The sequence below is a fragment of the Chrysochloris asiatica genome, unplaced genomic scaffold, assembly GCF_000296735.1.
Source record: "Chrysochloris asiatica unplaced genomic scaffold, ChrAsi1.0 scaffold00096, whole genome shotgun sequence".
NCBI classification, from domain to species: Eukaryota; Metazoa; Chordata; class Mammalia; order Afrosoricida; family Chrysochloridae; genus Chrysochloris; species Chrysochloris asiatica.
In genome coordinates this window covers 9,631,411-9,655,327 of record NW_006408614.1, presented here as the reverse complement: position 1 = coordinate 9,655,327, position 23,917 = coordinate 9,631,411, and the positions used below count along the sequence as shown (strand labels likewise).

Genomic DNA, 23,917 nt, shown 5'->3' with positions numbered 1-23,917 from the left:
ACATACACTCACTCCCACATATAACAAGCATAGCACACACAGGAAACTAACAGGAGAGGGTTTCACACTTTGCAAAAACCATATAACACGAGCGTTATTTGTGTAAAAATTCAGTACAGAAAGTGCTTGTGGAGGCCAAGGCACAACAAGGTCTAATGACCTTTATCTGCTGGCAGTTGGACACTTTCTCTGTGTATCTGTTCCCTTTCCAGTATAGTCTGAGATTCAAGAGTTAGGCATTCTTTCCTGAAGGTGAGAATCTCACATCATTTCTTCCTTACCAGGGCCTCCCTGGGAGAGACGGGGTATCTGGAGGCCCAGGAGAACCAGGGAAGGAGGTGAGTATGTCTTGGGGCTACAGGAAGATTCTGATGCCATTTTCTGCACTAGCCCTACAAATCTGCCAAACCTAGTTGCTCTTCCACATTTTACTGAGGGTCCCTTATGGGGTTTCTGAAGGCATGGTTGCCCAAATCTATTTGCACATAGAAATTTTTTCTTATAATTTACTCTATCCTCTTTCATTTCCCTCTGCCTATCCGGTTCCTTCAAACAAACAAACAAACAAACAAACAAACAAACAAACAAACAAACAAACAAACACTTTGAATAAATGAATACCTTTGCTGATTTCAAATACTTAACCAGGTTTTATCCCAATAAATGTTTCCAAAATCTGAATGGAAATATTAGGGGAGGGAAGCAAGAAGGGACAGGAAGACTAAAGATGTTGCTTCTGTAATTTTTTTTTTTTTTTTTTCCTGTGCTGCTGAAACACCAACAGAATGAGTTTCAATTTCCTAGCTTAGGGCATCTTGGGACTGCGTTTTCTAGACGCTTCAGAAATGTTTGCTACAGAATAGCTCATTGGATCTCTGTACACTGAGTCTTTTGAAGAACTGCTTGGGGTAAGGTGATATCAATGATTTTATGAGGTTATTTAGAAGCTCCCAGGACCCTAAGACACAGAGAATTTGGACCCAGTGGCTGGGGGAGGTGGTCCCTGCACGGGAGTGGTGGTGTGGACGTTTGTCAGTGTTCGAGGGAGACCAGGCTGGTGGTGGGTACCTAAGGCTGGTATCTGCTCAGAAACCAGCTTCCCAGTCATTCCCCAGGTGACAGCAAGGATATTGAGGGTATCACCAGTTGGACCTGAATGGGAAGACTCTCTAGGGTGAGGAGGTTTTAAAAGAACAACTCTCATCCCTAACCCAATCATAGCGCCATAGAATGGGTCGATTCTACTCTGCCCTATTACATAGCCATGAATCGGAGTTGCTTCAAAGTCAGTGTGTTTGGTTTTCAATTTGGCTTTTAAAACCCAAAAGCAAACGTATATTTCTAAAATGTTATTTGAAAATGTTTGAGCATTAGTTTGAGATGATGCAGTTGAATTGTGTAACGAAAAAGAATTGAGGAAGTATTCAATCATTGGTCAGAATGTGCTGTTATCTCTCAGTTCTTGAACGGAGCCCAAACATACTTTCATGGAAAGGCTGAAAGTCCAGTAGTACAAACAGTTCTTTTAAATTCTGAGCACAGGGTAGAAACTTGGACTTAAATTTGGTGCAGCAGAGACTCCTGTAGATTTGATTCTTCCCTGAGGCCTTTTGCCCTGTCCCTTAGCACCAGGCTGATCCCAAAATGAGCGATGTCCTTCCCTCCTACCACCCTCAGCTTCTGTGAGACCTTAGCCTGAACAAGGCAGCTTAGAGTGCCGGTAGCCTCTATCATTCTTTCCCATGATCCTACGGGAGGGCCAGGTCAGACTGTTGCTTTATGGAAGAGGGGAGTGATCTCTCCCACACCCTTCCACTGGCCATGCGCCATTCAAGAAAGGAGACCAAGGTCTTCCATGAAGCATCTGACCCTAAAGCGAGGAGTGATCAAATGGGCATCCCATGGACCTTGTTCTTGGGATGATACAGCAGATGGACCAAGCCCCCTGATAGAACTGCCATGTTATAGTTTCCAGAATACCAACTCCTGCCCTTGGAAACACCTAGGTTCGATTCCTGGCCAGCGCACCTCATGGTAGTCACCACCCATCAGTCAATGAAGCTGTGTGTGCTGATGCTGGACAGGTTTCAGTGGAGACAGACTAGGAAGATAGGCTTGGTGATGAACTTCTGAAGATGAGCCATTGGAAATCCTATGGCTCACTGTAGGACACGGGCAACATTTTCTTCTTTGCATATTGGGATGCCATGAGTCACGGCAGCTAACATCCACCTTGAGATGGTACCCAGGACATTCATGGGTTCTCACCTGACCCCTCCAGCCACAGATGAAACAGTCCCAGAGTAGGAATGAGCCCATGTTTATCTGAAGGAAGGGTCACCTCTCGAGCATCGAGGAAGATGCTGCCAAGTCACGGGGCCCACCGGCAGGCCCCAGGTCTACACACGTGAACCTTGGATCCTTCACTCAGCTGAAGACATTTCTATTTGGCCAGGATATGTTAGATAATTTGGGAGTCCCTTCCACTGTATTTAATGCATCTCATTATTTATCACAACAGTTAGAAAAAAGAAAAAAAAAAAAAGAGAGACAAGTTGACATTTTCCCATCACATTCCTTATTTGAAATTGGGAGATGGATTGTGCAGCCAGAAGTCACTATTTTGCCTGGCAGGTCTGCAGTGGTCCTCAGAACTTCCGTTTGGGTTTGACTGGCAAAGGGCAGCATGGAAGGGAAAGTCTCTAAGATGAAGGGCAGGAGGAAGGTGGTCTTCTTCTGTGGGTGCTCCCGTTCCTGCCTGGGCAGAGACTCTTGCATTCCCATGGGTGTCCAGAGCCATCCTCTGAGGACGGCAGGTTAAGTCACAGAGATTAGCAGCCCAACCTGAGCTTTTAGCAGCTCTGTACCCTCTCATAGTCTGTGTGAATTCGCCTTCTGACACCCGCTCCCTAACCTGGGTCCCCAGCAATCCCATCACCCTCACAGTCTGGGTGACTTCCCCTCACAGTCTGGTGACTTCCTTTCTCAATCTGTGTGACTTCCCCATACATTCTGTGTGACTTCTTCTCACAATCTCTGTGATTTCCCTACTGAAGTCTGTGACTTTTCCACACAGTCTGTATGACTCTCCCTCTCAGTTGGTGTAACTTTCCTCACATTCTGTGTGACATCCCCCTCACAATCTGTGTGACTTCTCCATCTGACATCAGCTTTCCTCCATGGGTCCCCAGCAATCCCATCCCTCTCACAGTTTGTGTGACTTCTCCTTTGCAGGGTGGTCTTGGCCGAAGGGGACCAGCAGGAAGTAAGGTAAGCCTTGAAGGTGAACACCTCTTTCCTGAAGTCACAGGACACTGTTCAGGGGTCCAGATGCAACTCAATCCATGAATACAAAATGCTCTCCCCCTGAGACTTCTGGGCTCTGTAGCTCTACCCTCTTCCCTACCATTCCCTTGAAACGAGCAGTTTCTGTGAAGACCTGTGGACATGGCTGAGTGTGGATGTGGGGGGGATACGGGAGTATGACCAAGGATATAGGTCTTACATCTCTTCTCTGTATGCGCTCACTTGTCTGGTCATGGGCAAACCTCTTGCAGCCTCAGTTTCTCACCTGTGGGATGAGGTTTCAAGTCTAAATGATCCTTCATTTATGAAGCTGTCTTGAGGAAAAGTAAGTCCAGAGTATGAAACAACTATAAAAGTACGAATGACAGCCAGCTTCATGCTCCCAGTTACCCATGGATTAGCCACCTGTACCCCATCTCCTGGTCTAGAAAGACTTGTAGGATGAAGACCTGGTGCTGATATAAGACATTCTGACTGCTCTTGGCATCTCCTTTTGTTTCCAGGGCAACAAGGGCAATGCAGGCCAGCCTGGCTTTGCAGGAGAACAGGGGACCAGAGGTGCACAGGTCTGTACCCTCTCAAGTGACTGCATGCCTTGTGATAGCTTCCCAGATGCTTTTGCATTTTTTATAACGTGAGGTAAAATTCATATAACACACAATTAACCATTTTCATGTGTTCAATTCATAGCATTACTATATCTACATTGTTGTATAACTACCATCTCTATCAACTTTCAAGACATTTTCATCACCCTAAAAGAAGGTGCCAGACCATTGAAAACTTACTTCCCATTCTCCCCTCCCTCAGCCTCTGGAAACCACCAGTTGGCTTTTTGTCTCTTTAGGTGCTGTCGAGTCAGTTCTGACTCATTATGAGCTTATGCACTGCCCATTCCTTCTCCACCTTCACAAACGTGGTTAACCTTGAACCTACTGCTGTTGCCACGGTGCCAATCCATCTCGTTGGCATTCTTTCTCTTTTTCGTTGGCCAAGCATGATGTCCTTCTTCATGGACTGCCCCCACCCCATTTTAGCTTCTAGAATATCTAGAATAGGCAAATTCATCTGTCTCTGTGGATTTGCCTGTTCTTAGATAGCCCATGTCAGTGTAATCCTAAAATATGTGCTCTGGGTGTCTGATTTCCTTCACTTAGGATATGTCTTCAAGAGTCATCCTTTTTGTGTCTGAATGATATTCCATTGTGTGGATTGACCACATTTAGTTTGTCTATTCATAGTTGATGGGTGTTGTTTCCACCTCTGGGCTATTGTGAATGCCACTACCATGAATACTTGAGTATGAATATTTGAGTATTTTCTCCATATATTTGTATAATGTTCACACTCGTGTTATGGAGTGAGGTTGCTGTGATTGTAGTTAAGGCAGCAGCTGCTGCGTTTCTATGGGGTTTTTACATAGTGGACAGGCTCTGCACTGTGCATTACACAGATGCCTCATGGAGTTCATTGAACTCAGCAGTAATGCTGACCTTTTACCTCTGCAGGGTCCATCTGGTCCCACTGGTCCTCCAGGTCTGATTGGTGAGCAAGGCATCCCTGGACCTCGGGTGAGTCTGTCTGCATCCCACCACCTCTCCTGAGTAGAGCAGATAGGTGCTTCTCTATGAGGGTGAAGAGTTTCTGGGCTGATGTTACTATAGACAGATCTTTCCCTTAGCCCACTCTTGGGCAGCCTAGACCCCGGATCTCAGAGAGAGTGGCTAATAGACCCCAACGAAGTCAGAGACCCCTGTTTTCAGTGCATAGAAACTGCTAAACCCTAATGCATAGCCCAGAAATGACCCTGATGTAAATAGCAAAAAAATAGATAGTAGGGAAGTGTTGTTGGTGTTATTAGGTGCTGTTGAGTCATCTGCCACTCCTAAGAGCCCCATACACAACAGAACAAAACACTGCCTGGTCCTCTACTGTCCTCACAGTTGTTGCTACATCTGAGCCCATGGTTGTAGCCACTGTGTCAGCCCATCCCACTGAGGGTCTTCCTCTTTCTCCTGACCCTCTAAAATGATGCACTTTTTCCAGGGTCTGACCCCTTCTGATAACATGTCCAAAGTATGTGAGCTAAAGTCTCACCAACCTCAATAGGTGTAGTAGGGAGATGGTGTTATTGCTATTGTTGAGTGCCATTGAGTCAGTTCTGACTCGTATCAACCCTGCACAGGTTTCCAAGGAGGGTTGCTTTGAACTGCCGACCTTATGGTTAGCAGTTGAGTGCTTATCCTACAGCACCACACCAGTAGAGATGAATAAATGGCTACTCTCTGAAATGTAGGTCAGCGAGTGATAAATGAGATGCGATCGCGTAAAACTGTGTAAAACCTAATGAAACCAGTTGCAACCGAATCAGCTCTGAGTCATGCCAACCCTGTGGGCTCCAGAGTAGAACCGTTGGCTATAGGGTGTTCAATGGCTGACTTTTTGGAAAGAGATGAACAGATCTTCCTGCCTAGGTACCTCTGGATGTAATCTTAGCACCAGTCTTTTGGTTAGCAATCAAATCAAATCAAACTGTTTTCCCCACCCAGGGGCCCCAAATCAAATGATTTCTACCCAAACTCCTAGATAATGCCAAACATTTGAGGCTTGGTTCCCAGGGACAGCAATGAGGTTATTTTGTTAAGGAGTCAGTCCCCTATCCTCAAGCTCAATACTAAAAACATCACTTCACCGTTCTGTGACCTCAGATGTCAGTATTTATCTCAGCGATAAGGATGAACAAGCAGAATGTTCTTGCAGCGCTGGGGGCCAGCTGCCACATCTCTTCCCCTGTGGGCTTTCCTCCCGCGTGACATGACATTCAGGGGTCAGTCTGACATTTGTTATAAAAGTAGTGACTCATTTACTGGCCACCCCCCTGGCCCATTACTACACAAACGCACAGAAATAGTTTATTACCAAGTTGGCAGGCAGTTTATGAAGACTGCTGTTTGCTTAGAAACTCCTCCCCAAGCTTGAATTCTGATTAATACCTAGTTTCAAAGCTTGTGTATCTGTGTGTGTGACGTTGATTTAAGTTTTAATCTATCAGGATTTAATTTGAACAGCAAGGTCGGTGGTTCAAGCTCACCAGCTGCTCCTCAGGAAACCTTTATAGGGTTGCTATGAGTCGGAACTGACTCGATGGAACTTAACAACAACAACAGGGGCAAAGCTATTCAAGTAGGTTAACCAGGAGCTCCAATACCATTGATTAATCCCTAACTCCCCATTGGCTCTGGTAATGTAGTGGTTACGAGTTGGGCAGCAGTTCGAAACTAGCAGCGGGTCCGCAGGAGAAAGATGAGGTGTTCTGCTCCCATAAAGATTTACAGCTTTGGAAACCCTGTGCAGGGTCGCTGTGAGTCGGAACCGATTCCACGGTACTCAACGACAACAAAAACTCCATCGGCTCTGGTTTTCCATGTTAGGATCATTTCTGGACTCGGCATCTTGCACCACATTTTAAGAGTTATTTTCCTTCATTAATTGTTCTTTTGTCCCACTATACATGCCAGGGGCTTATTGTGAGGGGTCTGAAGAGTGCTTATCTTCTGGACGGCTGCCTAGGGATATGTATATTGAGGTTGTTGGGTGCCATTGAATCAGTCCCAACTCACAGCGACCCTGCATCCAGTGGAATGAAACACCGCCCAGCCCTAGGCCAGCCCGCCAATCATTGCTGCATTTAGGCACAGTGTTGCGGCCACTGTATCTGTCCATCTTGTTGAGGGCCCACCTTCTTTTCCCTGAGCCTGTTTACTTTACTCAGCATGATGTCCTTCTCCAGGGACTGGTCCCTTCAATATGTCTATTGATGTTTGTGCCATCGAATCAGTTCTGACTCATAGTGACCCCATATAGGGCTTTTGAGGAGCAGCTGGTGTATTTGAACTGCCGACTTTGTGGCTAGCAGTCCGGTGCTTATCCTACAATACCACACCATGACTCTGATGTGTTCATGAATCATGTCCATTAAATAATACCCATTAGTAACTGCAGTTAGTTTGTGAGCACCAGTGTAGGAGGCCATGCTGTTACTGCATTTGTGCAGTCCCCCCCAACCCCGCCCAAGACTGAAGAACCACGGCTGTGAGTGTTCACACTGAGTGTCCAGTACGGGTGCTCTGCCGTGTCCTGGGGAGTCATGGGCAACGCAGGCCACAGCTGCTTGGCGACTGAACTCTGGCAACTGAACTCTAATTGGGGCAGAGGTGGGATCGAGGCACTGAGAGAGACGTCTCCTCAGATGGTTGCATACTTAACTGACAACCTGTCTCCTTCTACTCCAGGGAGGTGGCGGCCTGGCAGGGGCTCCTGGAGAACGTGGCAGGACCGGTCCCCTGGGAAGAAAGGTTCGTCTGCAGCAATGTAGGACTCATTTCCCAAGGACAGGCTTCACCTCTTCCTCATCTGTCTGTGTGTCCATCTGTATAGTTTGGACAGACTTCCTGCTCACTAGGAGTCTTTCCCGCAGCAGCCCTACTGTTGAGAGACATCTTGACCAGTGGGATGACTTTCCCCACCAATGGGGATGCACAGCCAAGGCTCAGAGCGTTGGCATTCTGGAATGTCCCTTCAGCTGGTGGAGTCATCTGTGCCTTGGATGTGAGGGGCCTGGGAGGCTGGAGGGTCCTCTGAGCCTTCAGAGACATCACAGGGGCTGTGAGCATGGTTCTCTGCTGACCGTGTGTAGATAGCATCAGATTTGTTATCTGAAGACTGTCTGGGAACCTGCTTTCTGTCCACGTTGAGGAGAGCTGCAATGAATTATAAGGGATCTGAGAAGACAGCATATGAGGGGGCTTCGAAAAGTTCATGGAAAAAATAGAATTACAAGATAAAGTAAAAAGGAGGAGATAATATAGTTACAGAACTTCCAAATGAAGAGAAAATCAAATAGATTTCAAGAGAAAAATGAAAACAAATAAAAACAAAGCTAACCATAAACCTAAAGCTAGCGTGAGCCTTACTCTTAGCTCAATCCCAGCTCCTAACTTTAACACTAATCCTAGTCCTAACCATACACCTAACAGTAAGTGAAGTCCTAGGGCTAGCCTTGACTTAGCCAGTCTTAACTGTAACTCCTTACATCTCCCCACCCCCAAAGTAAAAAAAAAAGTTAAAAAAAAATAAGAAAGGCATTTTTCCCTAACCGTTTCAAAGTCCCCTCCTATTTCATGGTAATGATAATTTTCTTAAGAAACCTGCTTAGCATCTTTGTTGGACGTTTAAGGTCCCTCCCATCTGGTAAACCATTTTGCTTAAGACCTGAGAGAGTGTGGTACAGTAGAGGCAGCAGCCAATGAACAGCATAGATGCTTCTGTTGCTGCTTGTTTAAACATTTTATCAGGAAGAGAAAGGTGTCCGGGACTCCAGAGCCCTCTCATGAGCCCATGGGGTGTTCGCGCTGGGAAGACTTTCTCGGCTGAGTTCTGAGCCCACTGACTTTGTACCTCTTTCCTCCACTGATGTTTCTCTTTCCTACCAGAACACTTCCACCTCTATAATGATGATGAAAAGAACAAACACAAAGCTTTCTAGATTCTTTCCCAGGAGTTCACATATGAATGTTGAAATTAAAAAAAAAAAAAAAAAAAAGGGCTCAACAGAACCTAAAGGTGAAGTAAGGGGATCCCTAGCGTCTTGTGGCAGCCTTCCTTGTGACATCACCCAGAATGCAAGTAGGGCTTGAAATCTGTCTTAGACCACTGGAGTCTCAGTCTTATTTTTCTTCCTAGGGTGAACCTGGAGAGCCAGGACCACAGGGAGGCACTGGGAATCGTGGCTCTCGTGGGGAGACGGTAAGATCACTGTACACTTAGGACCTGGGGTCACTATGAAGAAGTCAAGGAATGAGGACCTAGGACCCTGCTCTGAGTTAGCTTTGTGTCCTTGCACATTGGGGGTAGATTACAAATAGAGAAGACTTGAACTCTGCTTTTTGTAGTATTGGGAGCCCTGGTGGCGCCGTGACTAAGTGCTGTCTACTAACCAAAAGGTAGGAGGTTTGAACCTACCAGTCGTTCCATGGGGGAAAGATGGCGCAATATGATTCCATAATGATTAGAGTCCTTGAAACCTTTTGGGGCAGTTCTACTCAGTCCTGTAGGATTGCTATGCGTTGAAATTGACTTGACAGTTACAGGTTTATGGTTTATCTTGATTTTTCTTATAGCACTGAGGATATGACTGAAAAACAGTGAGAACTGTTGCCCATGAATGGTGCTCAGTCCTGAAGGCCCTGCCTGAGAGCTTGATAGGGATCAATTGGCTTGTTAAGTTTCAGGAGGGCTGTGTTGGGGAAGGAGGACAGTCTAGATGCCTGAAAGGACACTGGGGTAAGGGGACAGGATTCGAGCCCAGAAGACCAAGAAGGGATTGAAGGATGGGTTACAGAAAGATGGTTGTCTGAGCAGAATCAAAGACTCATAGATGCAGAGAATCAAGAGGGCCTTCAAGACGCCTTTCAAGTCCAACATTGTCTGGTTCTGTGAGTCTTTGGTTCTACATCAAAACAATATTTTATCAAAAGCTACTAGTAGTATATGTAGTCTGAGCCTACCAACACCATTTGCTATGGGATTCCTCCACACTCACTTCTTAGGGACATGGTCTTGCTTTCCACCTGGAAGACAGGCAGGAACAGGAAGTGCTTTTGAACCTTGATCTTGGAACATTTCAGGGACCCAAGCCCCCTTTGCTTAGAAGGCAGTGGCCTGAGAAAGGCACGGTTTTGGCATGCCCCCAACATGACAGCTGCACTGATACCATGTTTCCCCTCTTAGGGAGACGATGGACGGGATGGAGTGGGCAGCGAAGGACGCAGAGGCAAGAAGGTAGGTATCCACTCAAGTTCTTAGACAGCCCATGCCAGGGCCTCCAAGAACAACTTTGGACGTGTCAGATTTTGAAAGGATTATTTTCTTGCATTTAATCATGTTTTAAGGAGCCTTGGTAATATAGCGGCTTTTGAGTTGAGCTGTTAACTCAAGGTCAACAGTTCAAATCTACCAGCTGCTCTGAGAGTGAAAGATGAGACTTTCTGCTCCCACCAAGATTTTCAGCCTCAGGAACCCTATACAGGGTTGCTATGAGTCAGAACTGACTTGAAGGCACTTAACAACAACAACAGTTGTGTTTTAGTGACTTTTTTTCCCCTCTTCTGACTCTACAGACAGGTTTTTCTTCTCAAGAGGAATTTCTTTTAGATGAATTGATATCAAGGCCAAGTTGAATCATTCAGTTTTCTTTTGTAGGGAGAACGAGGGTTCCCTGGATATCCTGGACCCAAGGTAACTATTCCCCAGTGGTAAAAGAACACCAGGTGTTTTAAGGGGTCTGCTTTGCCCCATGTACTGAACATTCCAGTATGTTGTTTCTGAACTTGGCTTTGCCACGTGCAAATCAGGTGACCGGGAAGAGCCCCTGACCTTTCTGAGACATAGTTCCCTCCTCTATTAGATAGTGATGACATCACACCTTGTCATGATGTTTGTGTGAATTGGATGAAATGGCACTGCCATAAAAGTACTTTGTAAAACGCTAGAATCTATGTGACATTTTCAGTTAAGTAAACTAAGACTGAAAGGCAGTGGCGGTTCAACTGAAAGGCAGTGGAGGTTGGGTGGTGATTAGAAGGCAGTGGTGATTAGAAGGCAGTGGTGATTAGAAGCCAGTGGAGACTGGAAGGTAGTGGAGACTGGAAGGCAGTGGAGACTGGAAGGCACTGGAGTTTGGAAGGCAGCGGTGGTTCAGGAGTAGAATTCTTGCCTTCTTGGGTCTGAGTTCTGTCAAATGTGTCTCATGTGCAGTCACCACCCACCTGTCAGTGGATGTTTGCATGTTGCTAGCTACCGTGTTTACCAAGTTTTAGTGGAGCTTCCAGACTAAGACAAGTAGGAAGCAAGACCTGGTGCTCTGCTGAAAATTAGCCAATGAAAGCCCATGGACCACAACAGTCCAATTCTGTTATGCATGGGGTCACCATGAATTGGAGAAGGACTCAGTGGCAACTGATAATAGCAAACTAACTTCCAACAGCCAACACCACCAAGTACACTGGCAACCAAAGGGAAAGTGAACCAGAGTTGACCATTGGAGGAGCTGCTCAAGACCCTCCACTAGATTGTCCCATGCCCAAACTTCATGTGCCTCTCCTTGACTCTCTTCCCAGGGCACTCCGGGTGAGCCTGGGACAGATGGACCACCAGGGCCCAAGGGGATCCGAGGTCGACGGGTAAGTCTGTCTGAACTTGGCTGTAGGTGGGAGGTGAGCACTTGAAAGACAGTTTGATTAAGCGCTGATGTCTCTAATGCATCTATCAACCTCATCCTTCTTCACCTGTAATTTGGCCAGTGATAGTCCGGTTTGAAAAAAAGGAATCGTAAGCCCCACAGGAGTCCTGGTATGGTGCTGTGGGTTAATGTGCTGGACTGTGAAGTTGGTTTGAACTGCAAGGTCAGAGGTTCAAGCTTACCAGCCGCTCTTTGGAAACCCTATACAGGGTCGCTGTGAGTCGGAACTGACTCAATGGCACTAACAACAACAAGCTGCACACCAGTGTTCTTAGAAGCTGCCCCATGGTTGTGGTCTGAAGCTGTCTTCTCTCGGCCATGCGCCCGTTATGAGGAGTTCCCAAGGGCCCCCTTCCTCTGAGAAACTTCAGGAGTCAGTCAATACTTAAGGTCACCCCAGCATGGTGCCAGAGTGGGTGTCATTCTGTAGACACAATGGCTGTGCGCACCGTATGGTGAGGTAATAGGGTGTAACTAGGTACCAGAGCTGCTCCTGACTCTCTGCCTGATGAGACTCCTCTTCCGGAAGCCATTCTTGGTTCTCAACTCTCATCTCTTCAGTGGATGTTTGCTCATCTTTTTAAGATGGCACTCTATGGCCCACCTTGTGAAAATGAATTTCTGATTTCAAAGACAATTAATTGAAAATGTTATTGTGACTCAGTGAAAGTTTAAAGAACAGATTGATTTGCTGTTGAACAATTCATACACATTTTGTTTTGCAACAGTGATTGCATTCCCCACTGCGTAACAGAAGCTCTTCCCACTTTCTCCCTGTGTTTACCAGTTCCTTTCATCCTACTTCCCTATCTCTACCTGCCTTCTGAGCTTTATCCCTAGGCTAAAGCTCTCTTATTGTTCTAATGAATGCATCCTCCTTGAAGTTGTTGTTGTTAAGTACCCTTGAGTCGGTTCTGACCCATAGCAACCCTGAACAGGTTTCCGAGGCTGTAAATGTTTACGGGAGCAGACAGCTTCATCTTTCTCCTGCAGAGCAGCTGGTAGTTTCAAACTGCTGACCTTGCGGTTCACAGCCCGATTCATAACCACTACGCTACCAGAGCTCCTTGAAGTTAGTGTTCCCTTAATTGGCCTTTCTATCCTTTGCCTGAATATTTAGCCACAGGGGTGAGTTTAGATCCAGTCTTGAAGAATATCTAAGGAACATAGTCTCAGGGGGTTCTACCAAACTCAGTAAGCCTGGTCTTTTGTATGATTTTGAGTTTGGTTCCACATTTTCATCCTACTCTATCCATGACCTCCTATTGTGATTCCTTTTAGAACAGTCAGCAGTAGCCGGGTACCACCTAATTCTTCTGGTCTTAGAGTCAATCGAGCTCTGAGTCTCACATTAGCAATTTGTGGTCTAGATACCGGTCAACATTTCTAAGTTAGTTTTAGCCTAAAATCCAGTTGTATTTTATTTTTTAACTCTCATAATTACCCTATTCATTTGATCAGTACAGATGACAAACTGTTTCATGCACTCTTCAAGGTAGAGTTTGGAAGCATTAGATTGATTATTCATTATCGATACTGACCTATTTAATTTCCAGTTAGCAATTCTCTTATTAGTAGTTCTGGGACCAGCATCTACCTTACTTTAATCTACTAGGGAACACAGATGTGGGGAGATGCATATCAACTTTACCTGTCACTATTCTTAAGTTCTGGGGACACTTGAGTCTCTTGAAGGAGAGTGGGAGGAAGTTAGACAAGATCACCTTTCCCATCTCCTCCAACTTCAGCAGTTGGGAAGTTTATGTTGTCCGGCCACAGTTTAACAATGTTTGTTCTGTCTTCTTTAGGGAAATTCTGGACCTCCAGGGACAGTTGGGCAGAAGGGAGACCCTGGCTACCCAGGACCATCTGTAAGTATCATGTTGTTTTCTATTCTTGCTTCTTTTGTTTTAATCACTTCTCTTTTGATTCCACACTGGAGAAAGGACTTTTGAGGCTTAGAAACTTTAAAAGAAAACTTGATTGTGATACTCTCTAGTCTAGGATGTATTATAATTTGCCTTTATAGCTTTTTGGTATAGGTTTGTTTACAGGTGAAACAAGGGAGAACCAATGCAAATACCTCCTACTTGTATATTGAAGAAATAGCCATAATTACATCAGATTGTGGCTTGGAAAATGCTTCTTCTGACTTATAAAATCCCCAAGGGTGTTCCTGACTCATGGCTTAAAAACCACAAATGACCCTGCCCTCAGAAGCCAGGATGACATCCTCTGCCGTCCTTTCATCATCTCTTTATGACCAATATCTTTATTTCAATATTTGAATTTTGTCTTATCTCCCATGTTGAAATTGATGACGTTCGAAGAAGAATGGAAAAGATATAACTCAGGAAGTAAGCAGCTCCCCCTAGCAGGAAGGATTAAGGAGTTAGTTTGGTTGAACACAGGAAAAGAAGACTGAGTTAGATGGATCCCATTGCTACCTTTAGGCCAGTGGAGTGCTTAATTAGGAACTTAACGCTAGCTTATTGACTATAGGAGATTAAATGAGTAGAAATTGCCACATGAAAAGACGCTCACTTGGCCCAGAGTGACTTCTTGACCATTAGATTGGCAATGCTTTGGGACCTGATGCTGAGGGCAACTGCAGGTCTATCCCTGGACCATCTTGGTGGTGGAATCCAGCTGGGATACTTTCGAGATGAAGGGGAAGGTTAGCCGAGCAACTCCTATGAGCCGGGCCTCTGAAACGGATGCATGAAGGAAAAAAGTAGAAGCAAGTTCTCTCACTCAGGAGAAGCCACGGTCAGGGTCAACTGTATGGTTTACATTAATGGTCTCAGTGGTGGGAGTAATTTCAAAAGTCAAATGGCCTCACAAGGGAGACTCTTATGTTCTGAAAGTCTTCTCATGTTTCCTCTTCAAGTAGTAAAGGCAAATTTATAAGGAGTATAGAGTGATTTCTTCTAAATGATTAAGGTTACCCAAAGCCCACCTTTACCTCCTCTGTCATGTTCTGGGAGCCACAGATGGTTCTTCTAAATCCCACCTCTGGTACTTCTGCTACAATTCTAACCCGTTTCTTCCTTGGTTCTACAGGGCCACAAAGGCAACAGAGGAGACTCCATTGATGTAAGTCGCTCATGTCCAAAATGGATCATTTCTTTGTAAGCCTCTTTCTAGCCTCCTTGAACTTATTCTTTTATTTCTTTTTAAAGCAATGTGGCCTGGTCCAAAGCATCAGAGATAAGTGCCGTAAGTACTTGATTTTTCTGTTTGTTTGGTTTGAGTGTGTGTGACACATTTGATTTTTATATTTGGAATTCTCACATGGTCTCATAGCTTTCATCTTTCTCTTTGTTTCTTTTATAGCTTGCTGCTATGGTAAGTTGATTCTGGTGGCTTGATTTTCTTCTGAGTAAAGAAGAATTTCTAGTCCAGTAAATAAAATGTGCCTTTGAAAACCCCCACTTCCCACAGGGCCACTCGAATGCCCCGTCTTCCCAACGGAACTAGCCTTTGCTTTAGACACCTCCGAGGGGGTCACCCAGGACACGTTTAGCCGGATGAGAGATGTTCTTTTGAAGGTTGTGGGTGATTTGACCATTGCTGAGAGCAACTGCCCACGGGGAGCCCGTGTGGCTGTGGTCACCTATAACAACGAGGTGACCACTGAGATCCGGTTTGCTGACTCCAAGAAGAAGTCGGTGCTCTTGGACAAGATCAAGAACCTCCAGGTAGCTCTGACGTCCAAGCAACAGAGCCTGGAAACCGCTATGTCGTTCGTGGCCAGAAATACCTTTAAGCGAGTACGGAGCGGATTCCTGATGAGGAAAGTGGCTGTTTTCTTCAGCAACAAACCCACGACAGCATCCCCACAACTCAGAGAGGCTATGCTGAAGCTCTCAGATGCTGGGATTACCCCCTTGTTCCTGACAAGCCAGGAGGACCGGCATCTTATCAATGCTTTGCAGGTGTGTTTCACCGTAGGCTCCATCTCTCCTGGTTCTCTGAGAAGATTTCTCACACACACTCACTCTCTCCTTGGTGGCTCACATCTAATAGCTCCTGAAGGTCTTAGGTGAAGCTGGCCTGACTGAGGCCTTCTCTTGTCAAATGTCCAGGTCTTCCTAATGACTCTGAGGTCAGTTAGGCACCTGTATGCCTCTGCCTAATTTCCATCATAAGGAGCTCTGGTAGCGTAGTGGTTACGAGATGGGCTGCTACCCTCAAGGTCAGCAGTTCTAAACTACTAACTGTTCCATGGGAGAAAAATGAGGCTTTCTGCTCCTGTAAATATTTATGGCCTCGGAAACCCTATACAAGGTCGCTGTGAGTCGGACCTGATTCCACGGCTCACCACCACCGCCACTACCACCAATTCTCACCAGTTCCCTCCTTCCAGGAGGGCTCTTCTTGCCAGTCACGATGTTTGCGTTGATATATACATTCTGTCTTTAGTGGGAGTGATAGTATGACTTCTCTCCTCTTTTCATGAGATCTCTGGAAATCTGGGTCAGTCTAGCTCTCCTTTTATGGGTGAGGGCACATCCAAGATGGCCCTAGAAGCCTCAGTCCAGGTGTGTGTCCTTATACTGAGCATGTACTTCTCAGGACAGAACAGTGGTGGGGTCTGCATCATCATTCCCATCTTATAGATAAGTTAGTGAGGGCCTCAAAAGAGGATGAGATCTTGGCCCATAGTCCTCTAGCATCTGTGTGCAATTAATACCCCAACCAGTCTACCTCAGCTGCCCTGGAGGAGCATCACTCAGGATGAGCCTGGAGACCCTTTGTTTCTTAGCGTTGACCCTGAAATCTCTGTGACCCCACCACCTTCATCTCCAAACCTTTCTCCAGCCCTGTGGAAGCCTTCGGGTCAGCCTGGGGAGAAGCCAAGTGCCCTTTGCCATGGATTAAAGAAATAAATCATTTAATTATTGGTTGTGGTGGTAGTGTGCTGTGGAGTTGGTTCCAACTCACAGCCACCTTATGCAGGGTTTCCGAAGCTATAAATCTTTATGGGAGCAGAAAGCCTCATTTTTCTCCCATGGAACAGCTGGTAGTTTCAAACTGCTGACTATGAGCAGCCCAACTCTTAACCACTATGCCACCAGAGCTCATTATTTAATTATTACAATTAACTAAGTACTTTTCATCTGCTAGGCATTGTTCAAGGCACATGGGCGGTGACAACGAAGGGAAAAAGCCTTGGCCAGATGTCAGGAGGCCTTGGGTCTAGTTCTCATCCTGTCATCCCTGGAGTTGAGCCATTTGACCCAATATTGTCATGTCACTAGCCTCTGTCTTGGGTGGCTCATCCTCATCGGTCAAAGCTATGTCTCTAATGTCTTTCCTTCCAACTTAAATGCCCTATATGTTACCATCGTCGGTGTCAGCAAAGGATATCTGTATCACTGCCTCCAGATTTATCCCACCAAACTGTAGGCCAACTTAAGCACAGACCCCTGAGTTTGAGAATCCAGTCTTACACGTGGACAGCCAGACACATACTTGTGAGGGCCCACTGCTGAACATCTTTCCTGGTGCGGACTGAGTGGCACAGAACACATAGTTTCCTAGCGTCAGAGTTTCAGCAGGACTGGAAAATCATCCTTCAGTTAGTGTTTGCTGATTGGATGCCAGGCAGGATCACATGGGTGGGACTTTCAGAGTCTTGTAAGAAGGATTTCATTACTTGTTTTGTCCTGACTTCACTTTCTAAACCTGGGAGATGGGGACAGATGGAGATAACCTTTGCTATTGGTAAAAATAATGAAGTCCTCATTGTTTGTTAGACTGGCCCTTGGCACACACAATCTGATTTAATTCTCCCAAGAACTCAACTTGGAAGATGCCATTACTGCCGTTTTACAACTGAGGAAGCTAAGTCCCAGAGAGGTCTGATACTGTTGCTATTAGCTCAAGCAGAAAGCATAGGAGAGGGACTTGAACACCAGTTGCTTTCATCAGAACAGAACCTATGATCTTCTGTTATCCTTCGTGCTCCCCCACTAGCCGTTCCCCAAAAGAAAGAAAGAAAATCCAAAGTGAAACAAACCCCAATCCAAACCTAGAGGACACCAGTGTACTGGAACATTTATTTTATGTCCATGACTTGGATCCATTCCTCAGCTCTGCTTTTACTTGTCATGCGCCTTCCAACCAGTGGTTTCCTTTTCTGTAAACAGATTAATAACACCGCAGTGGGACATGCACTCGTTTTACCTGCACGGAGGGACCTCACCAACTTCTTGAAGAATGTCCTCACCTGTCATGTGTGCCTGGGTAAGGTGTTCCTCTCCAGATATAGCTGTAGTAAGTGATAGGCATACAAGGACTTTTTTTTTTTTTTTTTAATGTTTTATTGTGAATTATGTGATAGTTTACGTGGGAGAACATTAGCTTTACATTCATCCTAGTGTATATCATTTCATTGCCGTGATTATAAACCCCTCCATGCATCATCAACCAACCAAAGGGTACACCCTGCAATCCTGCCCCCTGGTTGTTATCAGCACACAGCCCCTCTCTCTCTCTGGGTCTAGAGTCCCCAGCCACTCCATCTCTCCATGTCATCGTCTCTGCCTCCATCTCTGGCGTCACTGTTTCTCTGGGTAGGGTCTTGACTCCGCTTTTCTCCCTTGATGGTCCCAGGGACATTTGCTCCTGGACTGCAAAGTCAACCACTGCATACAAGGACTTTTGAGTGAATAATTATGAACCGTGTGTACAGTTTGAGTTAAATCAAGATTAGCAGAGCCTTTCACTTACCGATGCAGATGCTGCATACGTAGTTCCCATATTTAAAGTGGCTCTTCCAGTGGATCGTCTCATTGATGGGACACCACTCATTCTAAAGGTAGCCAAATATAAAGGGGGCTTCGCTTAATTTTTTTTTAACATGGAATCCAGAATTTCAGCGTCTGGTTCTAGTGACTTTTCTAGAACGCATTTCTTCAGAGTGGTATTTTTTTGTTTCTCTTGTCATGACACACTAACAAGGGTTTTTGTTTTTGATTTGGCTCATCTAAGAAGTATTAGATGTTGAAGACTGAATCCATGACAAAGTGGATTTGTTGTTCAGAGTTGTTGATAGATGACCTGTGCTCAACAAAGCAAAAGACTACTGAGTCTTGTGTCACCTTCCTGATCAACAGTAGAGTGAAGCCCATGGCGGGGACTGTTGTGCTAATCTGTCTCATTGAGGGCTCCCCTCATTTTGTGGTGGCCGAATATGATGTCCTCATTAACAACAGGTCTTTCCTGATGACATGTTCAAAGCAGGGCTTTGAACCAGCTCAGCCTAGATTAGTTATGGCCACAGAAATGACACCAGCATGGACCTGAAGTTCTGCTAGAAACAATCTCCTTCTTGAAAAACAAGGGCAGTGCACAGATGTGTTGCATAGCAACCAAAGCTGAGTCAGAAACAGTGGTGTCCACTGAAGATGGTGGCCTCACCTTGTTTGAATCCCATCTGCTGTATCAGGCTCCCTCTGCCTTTTCTGAGTCTCCCACTCCAGGGCTCCAACCTATAATTTGTCCCATTCTAGTTAGTGTTCCAGGTCACCGGAAATTTTAAAAGCTGTATCTGTTCTGGTTTTCCCTTTGTCAGTAAAGATTGAACCTGTTCTAACCGGTTTGGAGCTCCAGTCCAAAAGTAAGTGAGCTGAAGTCTTGCCATCCTTGATTTTAAGAAGCATTCTGGTTGTATTTCTTTGAAGACTGATATGTTCCACCATCCATAAATAGCTTTCTATACTATATGATAGTTTAAATGGCCTCAGACTTCTAGCGGAGTGGTATGCAGTAGCCTGTCCCCTCGCCCACCACCACCTGGGGCTCACAGAATAATGGGCTTTCCATACTTCTTTCTAGACATCTGCAACATTGACCCATCCTGTGGCTTTGTCAACTGGAGGCCATCGTTCAGGGACAGGAGGGCAGCTGGCAGCAACATGGACATCGACATGGCTTTCATTTTAGACAGCTCTGAGTCCACCACACTGTTCCAGTTCAATGAGATGAAGAAGTACGTTGCCTATGTGGTCAGACAGCTGGACATGAGCCCAGACCCTAAGTCCTCCCAGCACCTTGCAAGAGTGGCGGTGGTACAGCATGCACCCTATGCGTCCATGGGGAACGCAAGCGTGCCTCCTGTGAAGGTAGAATTTTCCCTGACCGACTACGGCTCCAAGGAGAAGCTGGTGGAGTTCTTGAGCAGTCGGATGATCCAGCTGCAAGGAACTAGGTCCTTGGGCAGCGCCATCGAGTACACCATAGAGAACGTCTTTGAAAGCGCGCCAAACCCACGGGACCTGAAAATCGTGGTGCTGATGCTGACGGGTAAGATGCAGAAGGAGCATCTGCAGGAGGCCCAGAGAGTCATCCTACAAGCCAAATGCAGAGGCTACTTCTTTGTGGTTCTGGGCATTGGTCGGAAGGTGAACATCAAGGAGGTGTATGGCTTCGCCAGTGAGCCAAACGACGTCTTCTTCAAGCTCGCAGACAAGTCGACGGAGCTCAACGAGGAGCCCTTGATGCGTTTCGGGCGGCTGTTCCCATCCTTTGTTAGCAGTAAGTCCTTTGTCAGTGGCCGTGGTCAGGGTTTTATTCAAGGGGGGTATGGGCATGGGAAGGGCAGTGAAGGTGCTGATGCTAACGTATTCGTTCATTCATTCAACAAATACCTGAGCACCTACTATGTGCTGGACATCTTTTAGGTGCCAGAGGTATCTGTGAACAGCGCAGACACAATCCCTTTCCTTATTGGTTTATTCAGCCAAACTTACCTCCCAGCTGTGAAGCTGTGTGTCATTGCAATTGCAATTTACCAGTACAATCTAGGTGAGCAATGAGTCACCTACACAGAGTGTGCAGGATCTAGCATGTGGCACGTCACACTGTTGTTAGGTACCACTGAATTGGTGCTGACTTATAGTGACCTTGTGCATAACAGACTAAGCACTGCCCAGCCCTGTACCCTCCTCCCAATTGTTATAGTTGGGCCCATGGTGTCAGTCACTGACCCTTTACTTTGCCAAGCATGAGGTCCTTTCCCAGGGACAGGTCCATCCTAATAACATGTCCAAAGTATGTGAGATCAAGTCTTGCCACCCTTGCTTCTAAGGGGCATTTCTGGTTGCACGTCTTCTAAGACCGATTTCTTTGTTCTTTTGGCCATCCACGATAAATTCAGCATTCTTTTTCAACATCACAATTCTAAAGCATCAGTGCATCCTCAGTCTTCCTTATTCATTGTCCAGCTTTCACCTGCTTATGAGGCGATCAGAAATACCAGGGCTCTTGTCAGGCACACCTTAGTACTCAGGAAGGGTGTTAGGAGGGACTTGGATTTATGCTTGGGTTGCCCCGAGCCTTGAGTGGCAAATCCACCTTTGTCTTGGAAACCCAGCTCGCCCATCCCTGCTCACCATGGATGACCACAGTCCTGAGGGTCATGACCCGGATGCTATGTCACCATGCTTTCTGCCTCTCTCACGGGGCCTGAAAGTCACTTGTTTATGGGTCTGTGGTCCCAGCAGGCTCTTTGAGGAGTAGTTTATTCCCCACATTCCATTAGGGACACCACTGAGAGTAGGCATGGAAACATACTGAACATACGAGGCAGATTTTTTTTTTAATGTTTTTCTGTGAATTATGTGATAGTTTATGTAGGAGAACATTAGTTTTACATTCATCCTATCGTATATAGTTTCATTGCTATGGTTACAATCTCCTCCATGCATCATCAACCAACCAAAGGGTGTACACTACAAGCCTGCTCCCCTACCCACCGGATCGTCAGCACACAGCCCCTCTCCCTCTCTGTGTCTAAAGTCCCCAACTGCTCCATCTCTCTACCTCATCATCTCTGATGAGGCAGATTTTTTAAAGTGTAAATTAATATACACATACTGAAAGACTCAGGTACTCTGGTGGCACAGTGGCTAAGTGCTTGGCTGCTAAACGAAAGATTGGTGGTTCGAACTCACCAGCCACTCCAAGGGAGAAAAATGACAGAAACTCTGAAAATATTCGCTTGTGAAGTCCTAATAACACCGGACTGATAATCACAAGGTCAGCAGTTCAAACCCACTGGCCGCTCCTCAGAAACCCTATACAGGGTTGCTATGAGTCAGAACCAACTTGACTGCACTTAACAACAACAACAACAACACTCTCCAAAAGAACTAGAGAAAAAAATGTGAAGCACAGATGAATCAGCAAGTTACCTAGGGTCATTGTCTCTGTCCTTAGAAGATTCAAAAAGAAAAAGAAAAAAATGAAAGAAAAGCTATTTTAAAAAGGTTTTTTAGACTGACCCTGTAGTCCCAGTGTTTTATCCCACAGAGCCACACCAGGACTACCAACAACAGCTGTAGTATGTATTTTAATAACTGGAGAATTCTTTTATGATGTAGATGACATCTAAGTAAGTAGTTTAATGATGTGTAATTAAAATAACTTAAGGGATATTTGGAGTCCTGGGGTGGCTCTGTGGGATAAGCACAGAACTGCTAACTGCAGGGTCTGTGGTTCAAACCCACAGGCCACTCATTGTAGGCTGTATACAGGGTCACTATGAGTCAGAAAAGCAACTGAAAAGCACTTAACAACAACAAGGCATATTTGTATTAAAATTGGTGAGTTAATTCAGTGTACTTAATGAAAACCTTTAGTCAAGAGTCAGTAATAGTACAAATTTAGGAAAATAATTTTAGTATTGTTTGCCCACTTTTTGTAGATAAAAACATCTAAAGCATTTTAAAAAGTTATATTCTAACTATTAAAATGTATCATTTTCATTATTTTTTTAACCCCTGATGGGAAAGCGCTTCAAGATCTTTAGTAAAGAGTATTAAAAGAATAATGAAACATCAGCTTTTCCCAAGATGAGTAGAACCCTAAGAAAACAATCTGTTTCTCTTCACTTTTGATATTTTAAACGTGAATTCTACTTTATGCTTTCTTTCCATTGTAAATCTGAACACCCTATAATATTTCTATAAATGGCAAAAACTGTTTCTTGGGGGGGGGAAGTTTTTTTTTAGAGAAAGTATTGGGGAAATAAAGCAATTTTCTTCTAATTTGATGCTCAGTTTGAGTTTGCACTGATTTGTCTTTGTTTCCTGTTTTTTCGCTCATGCTGAGTGAAGACTATCTTTAACCTCATGCCTTAACTAGCACCAGGCAGAGGTATTGTCTGAAGAAGTCCTATCGTATCAGGAATCATAATGTTGTTAGATGCTGTCCGGTCAGTTCTCATTCATAGATTTTAATTTGCCTGAGATTCAAATGAAACTAAAATATGTTCCTCCTTCCCCCTGCTTCTCTCTAGGTGAAAATGCTTTCTACTTGTCCCCAGACATCCAGAAACAATGTGATTGGTTCCAAGGAGACCAGCCAGCAAGGAATTCTGTGAAATTTGGCCACAAGCGAGTGTGAGTGATGATCTTCATGGGCAAGACGTTGTTTTTAGGTGCCATTGAATTAGTACTGACTCATAGCAATCTTATGCACAACAGAATGAAACACTGCCTGGTTGTGGACCAACCTCACAAGACATAATATTTAAAAATACCCTACTTCTACATGTTAGCTTGTGGAATTTTCTTTGTCTGTTTTTGATAAGCCAGAAGACCAGTTACTATTGAGATGATTCGTAATGACCTTCTGCTTGTCAGAGTAGCACTGCGCCCCCTAGAGGTTTTCAACAGCTATTTTTTTTCAGAAGTAGATCTCCAGCCTTTCTTTTTAGGTATCTCTAGGTAAGCGTAGTGGTTACGAATCAGGCTGCGAACCATAAGATCAGCAGTTCAAAACTACCAGTGGTTCTGTGGGAGAAAGATGAGGCGTTCTGCTTCCGTACAGATTAACAGCCTCGGAAACCCTGTGCAGGGTCGCTATGAGTTGGAACCCACTCCACGGCACATAACAACAGGTAGACTCGAAAGGAGCTCTGGTAGCGTAGAAAGATGTTTACCTGTGCTTTATTGACTACGCAAAGGTTTTCGAGTCTACCTGTTGTTGTTGTTGTTATGTGCCGTGGAGTCGGTTCCGACTCATAGTGACCCTACACAGGGTTTCTGAGGCTGTAAATCTCTATGGGAGCAGAAAGCCTCATCTTTCTCCCGCGAAACACCTGGTAGTTTTGAACTGCTGACCCTGAGGTTAGCAGTCCGATTCGTAACCACTACACTACCAGAGCTCCTTGAACTTCCCTGTAGTCACATGGATATTATCCTATCACTTACAGCATTGTATCTCATGACTGATCTGGATATGTTCTTTTTGACAATGAATGCAACACCATTCCTCTTCAATTTGTCATTCCTGGCATAG

General features: G+C 45.3%; 1 protein-coding gene across 1 annotated transcript in view; it reads left to right on the top strand.

The window, feature by feature from the left end:
• The window catches only part of COL6A3 (collagen, type VI, alpha 3), an 81,309-nt gene that overhangs the window by 42,679 nt on the left and 14,713 nt on the right, over positions 1-23,917 (top strand). The window contains exons 22-37 of the mRNA XM_006866778.1: positions 285-338; positions 3,235-3,270; positions 3,810-3,872; positions 4,815-4,877; positions 7,599-7,661; positions 9,049-9,111; positions 10,096-10,146; positions 10,567-10,602; positions 11,484-11,546; positions 13,414-13,476; positions 14,669-14,701; positions 14,788-14,824; positions 15,050-15,543; positions 17,761-17,857; positions 19,451-20,149; positions 22,914-23,010. Of these exons, the coding sequence (XP_006866840.1) occupies positions 285-338; positions 3,235-3,270; positions 3,810-3,872; positions 4,815-4,877; positions 7,599-7,661; positions 9,049-9,111; positions 10,096-10,146; positions 10,567-10,602; positions 11,484-11,546; positions 13,414-13,476; positions 14,669-14,701; positions 14,788-14,824; positions 15,050-15,543; positions 17,761-17,857; positions 19,451-20,149; positions 22,914-23,010 (2,012 nt within the window). The remainder of the gene's footprint in view (positions 1-284; positions 339-3,234; positions 3,271-3,809; positions 3,873-4,814; positions 4,878-7,598; positions 7,662-9,048; positions 9,112-10,095; positions 10,147-10,566; positions 10,603-11,483; positions 11,547-13,413; positions 13,477-14,668; positions 14,702-14,787; positions 14,825-15,049; positions 15,544-17,760; positions 17,858-19,450; positions 20,150-22,913; positions 23,011-23,917) is intronic.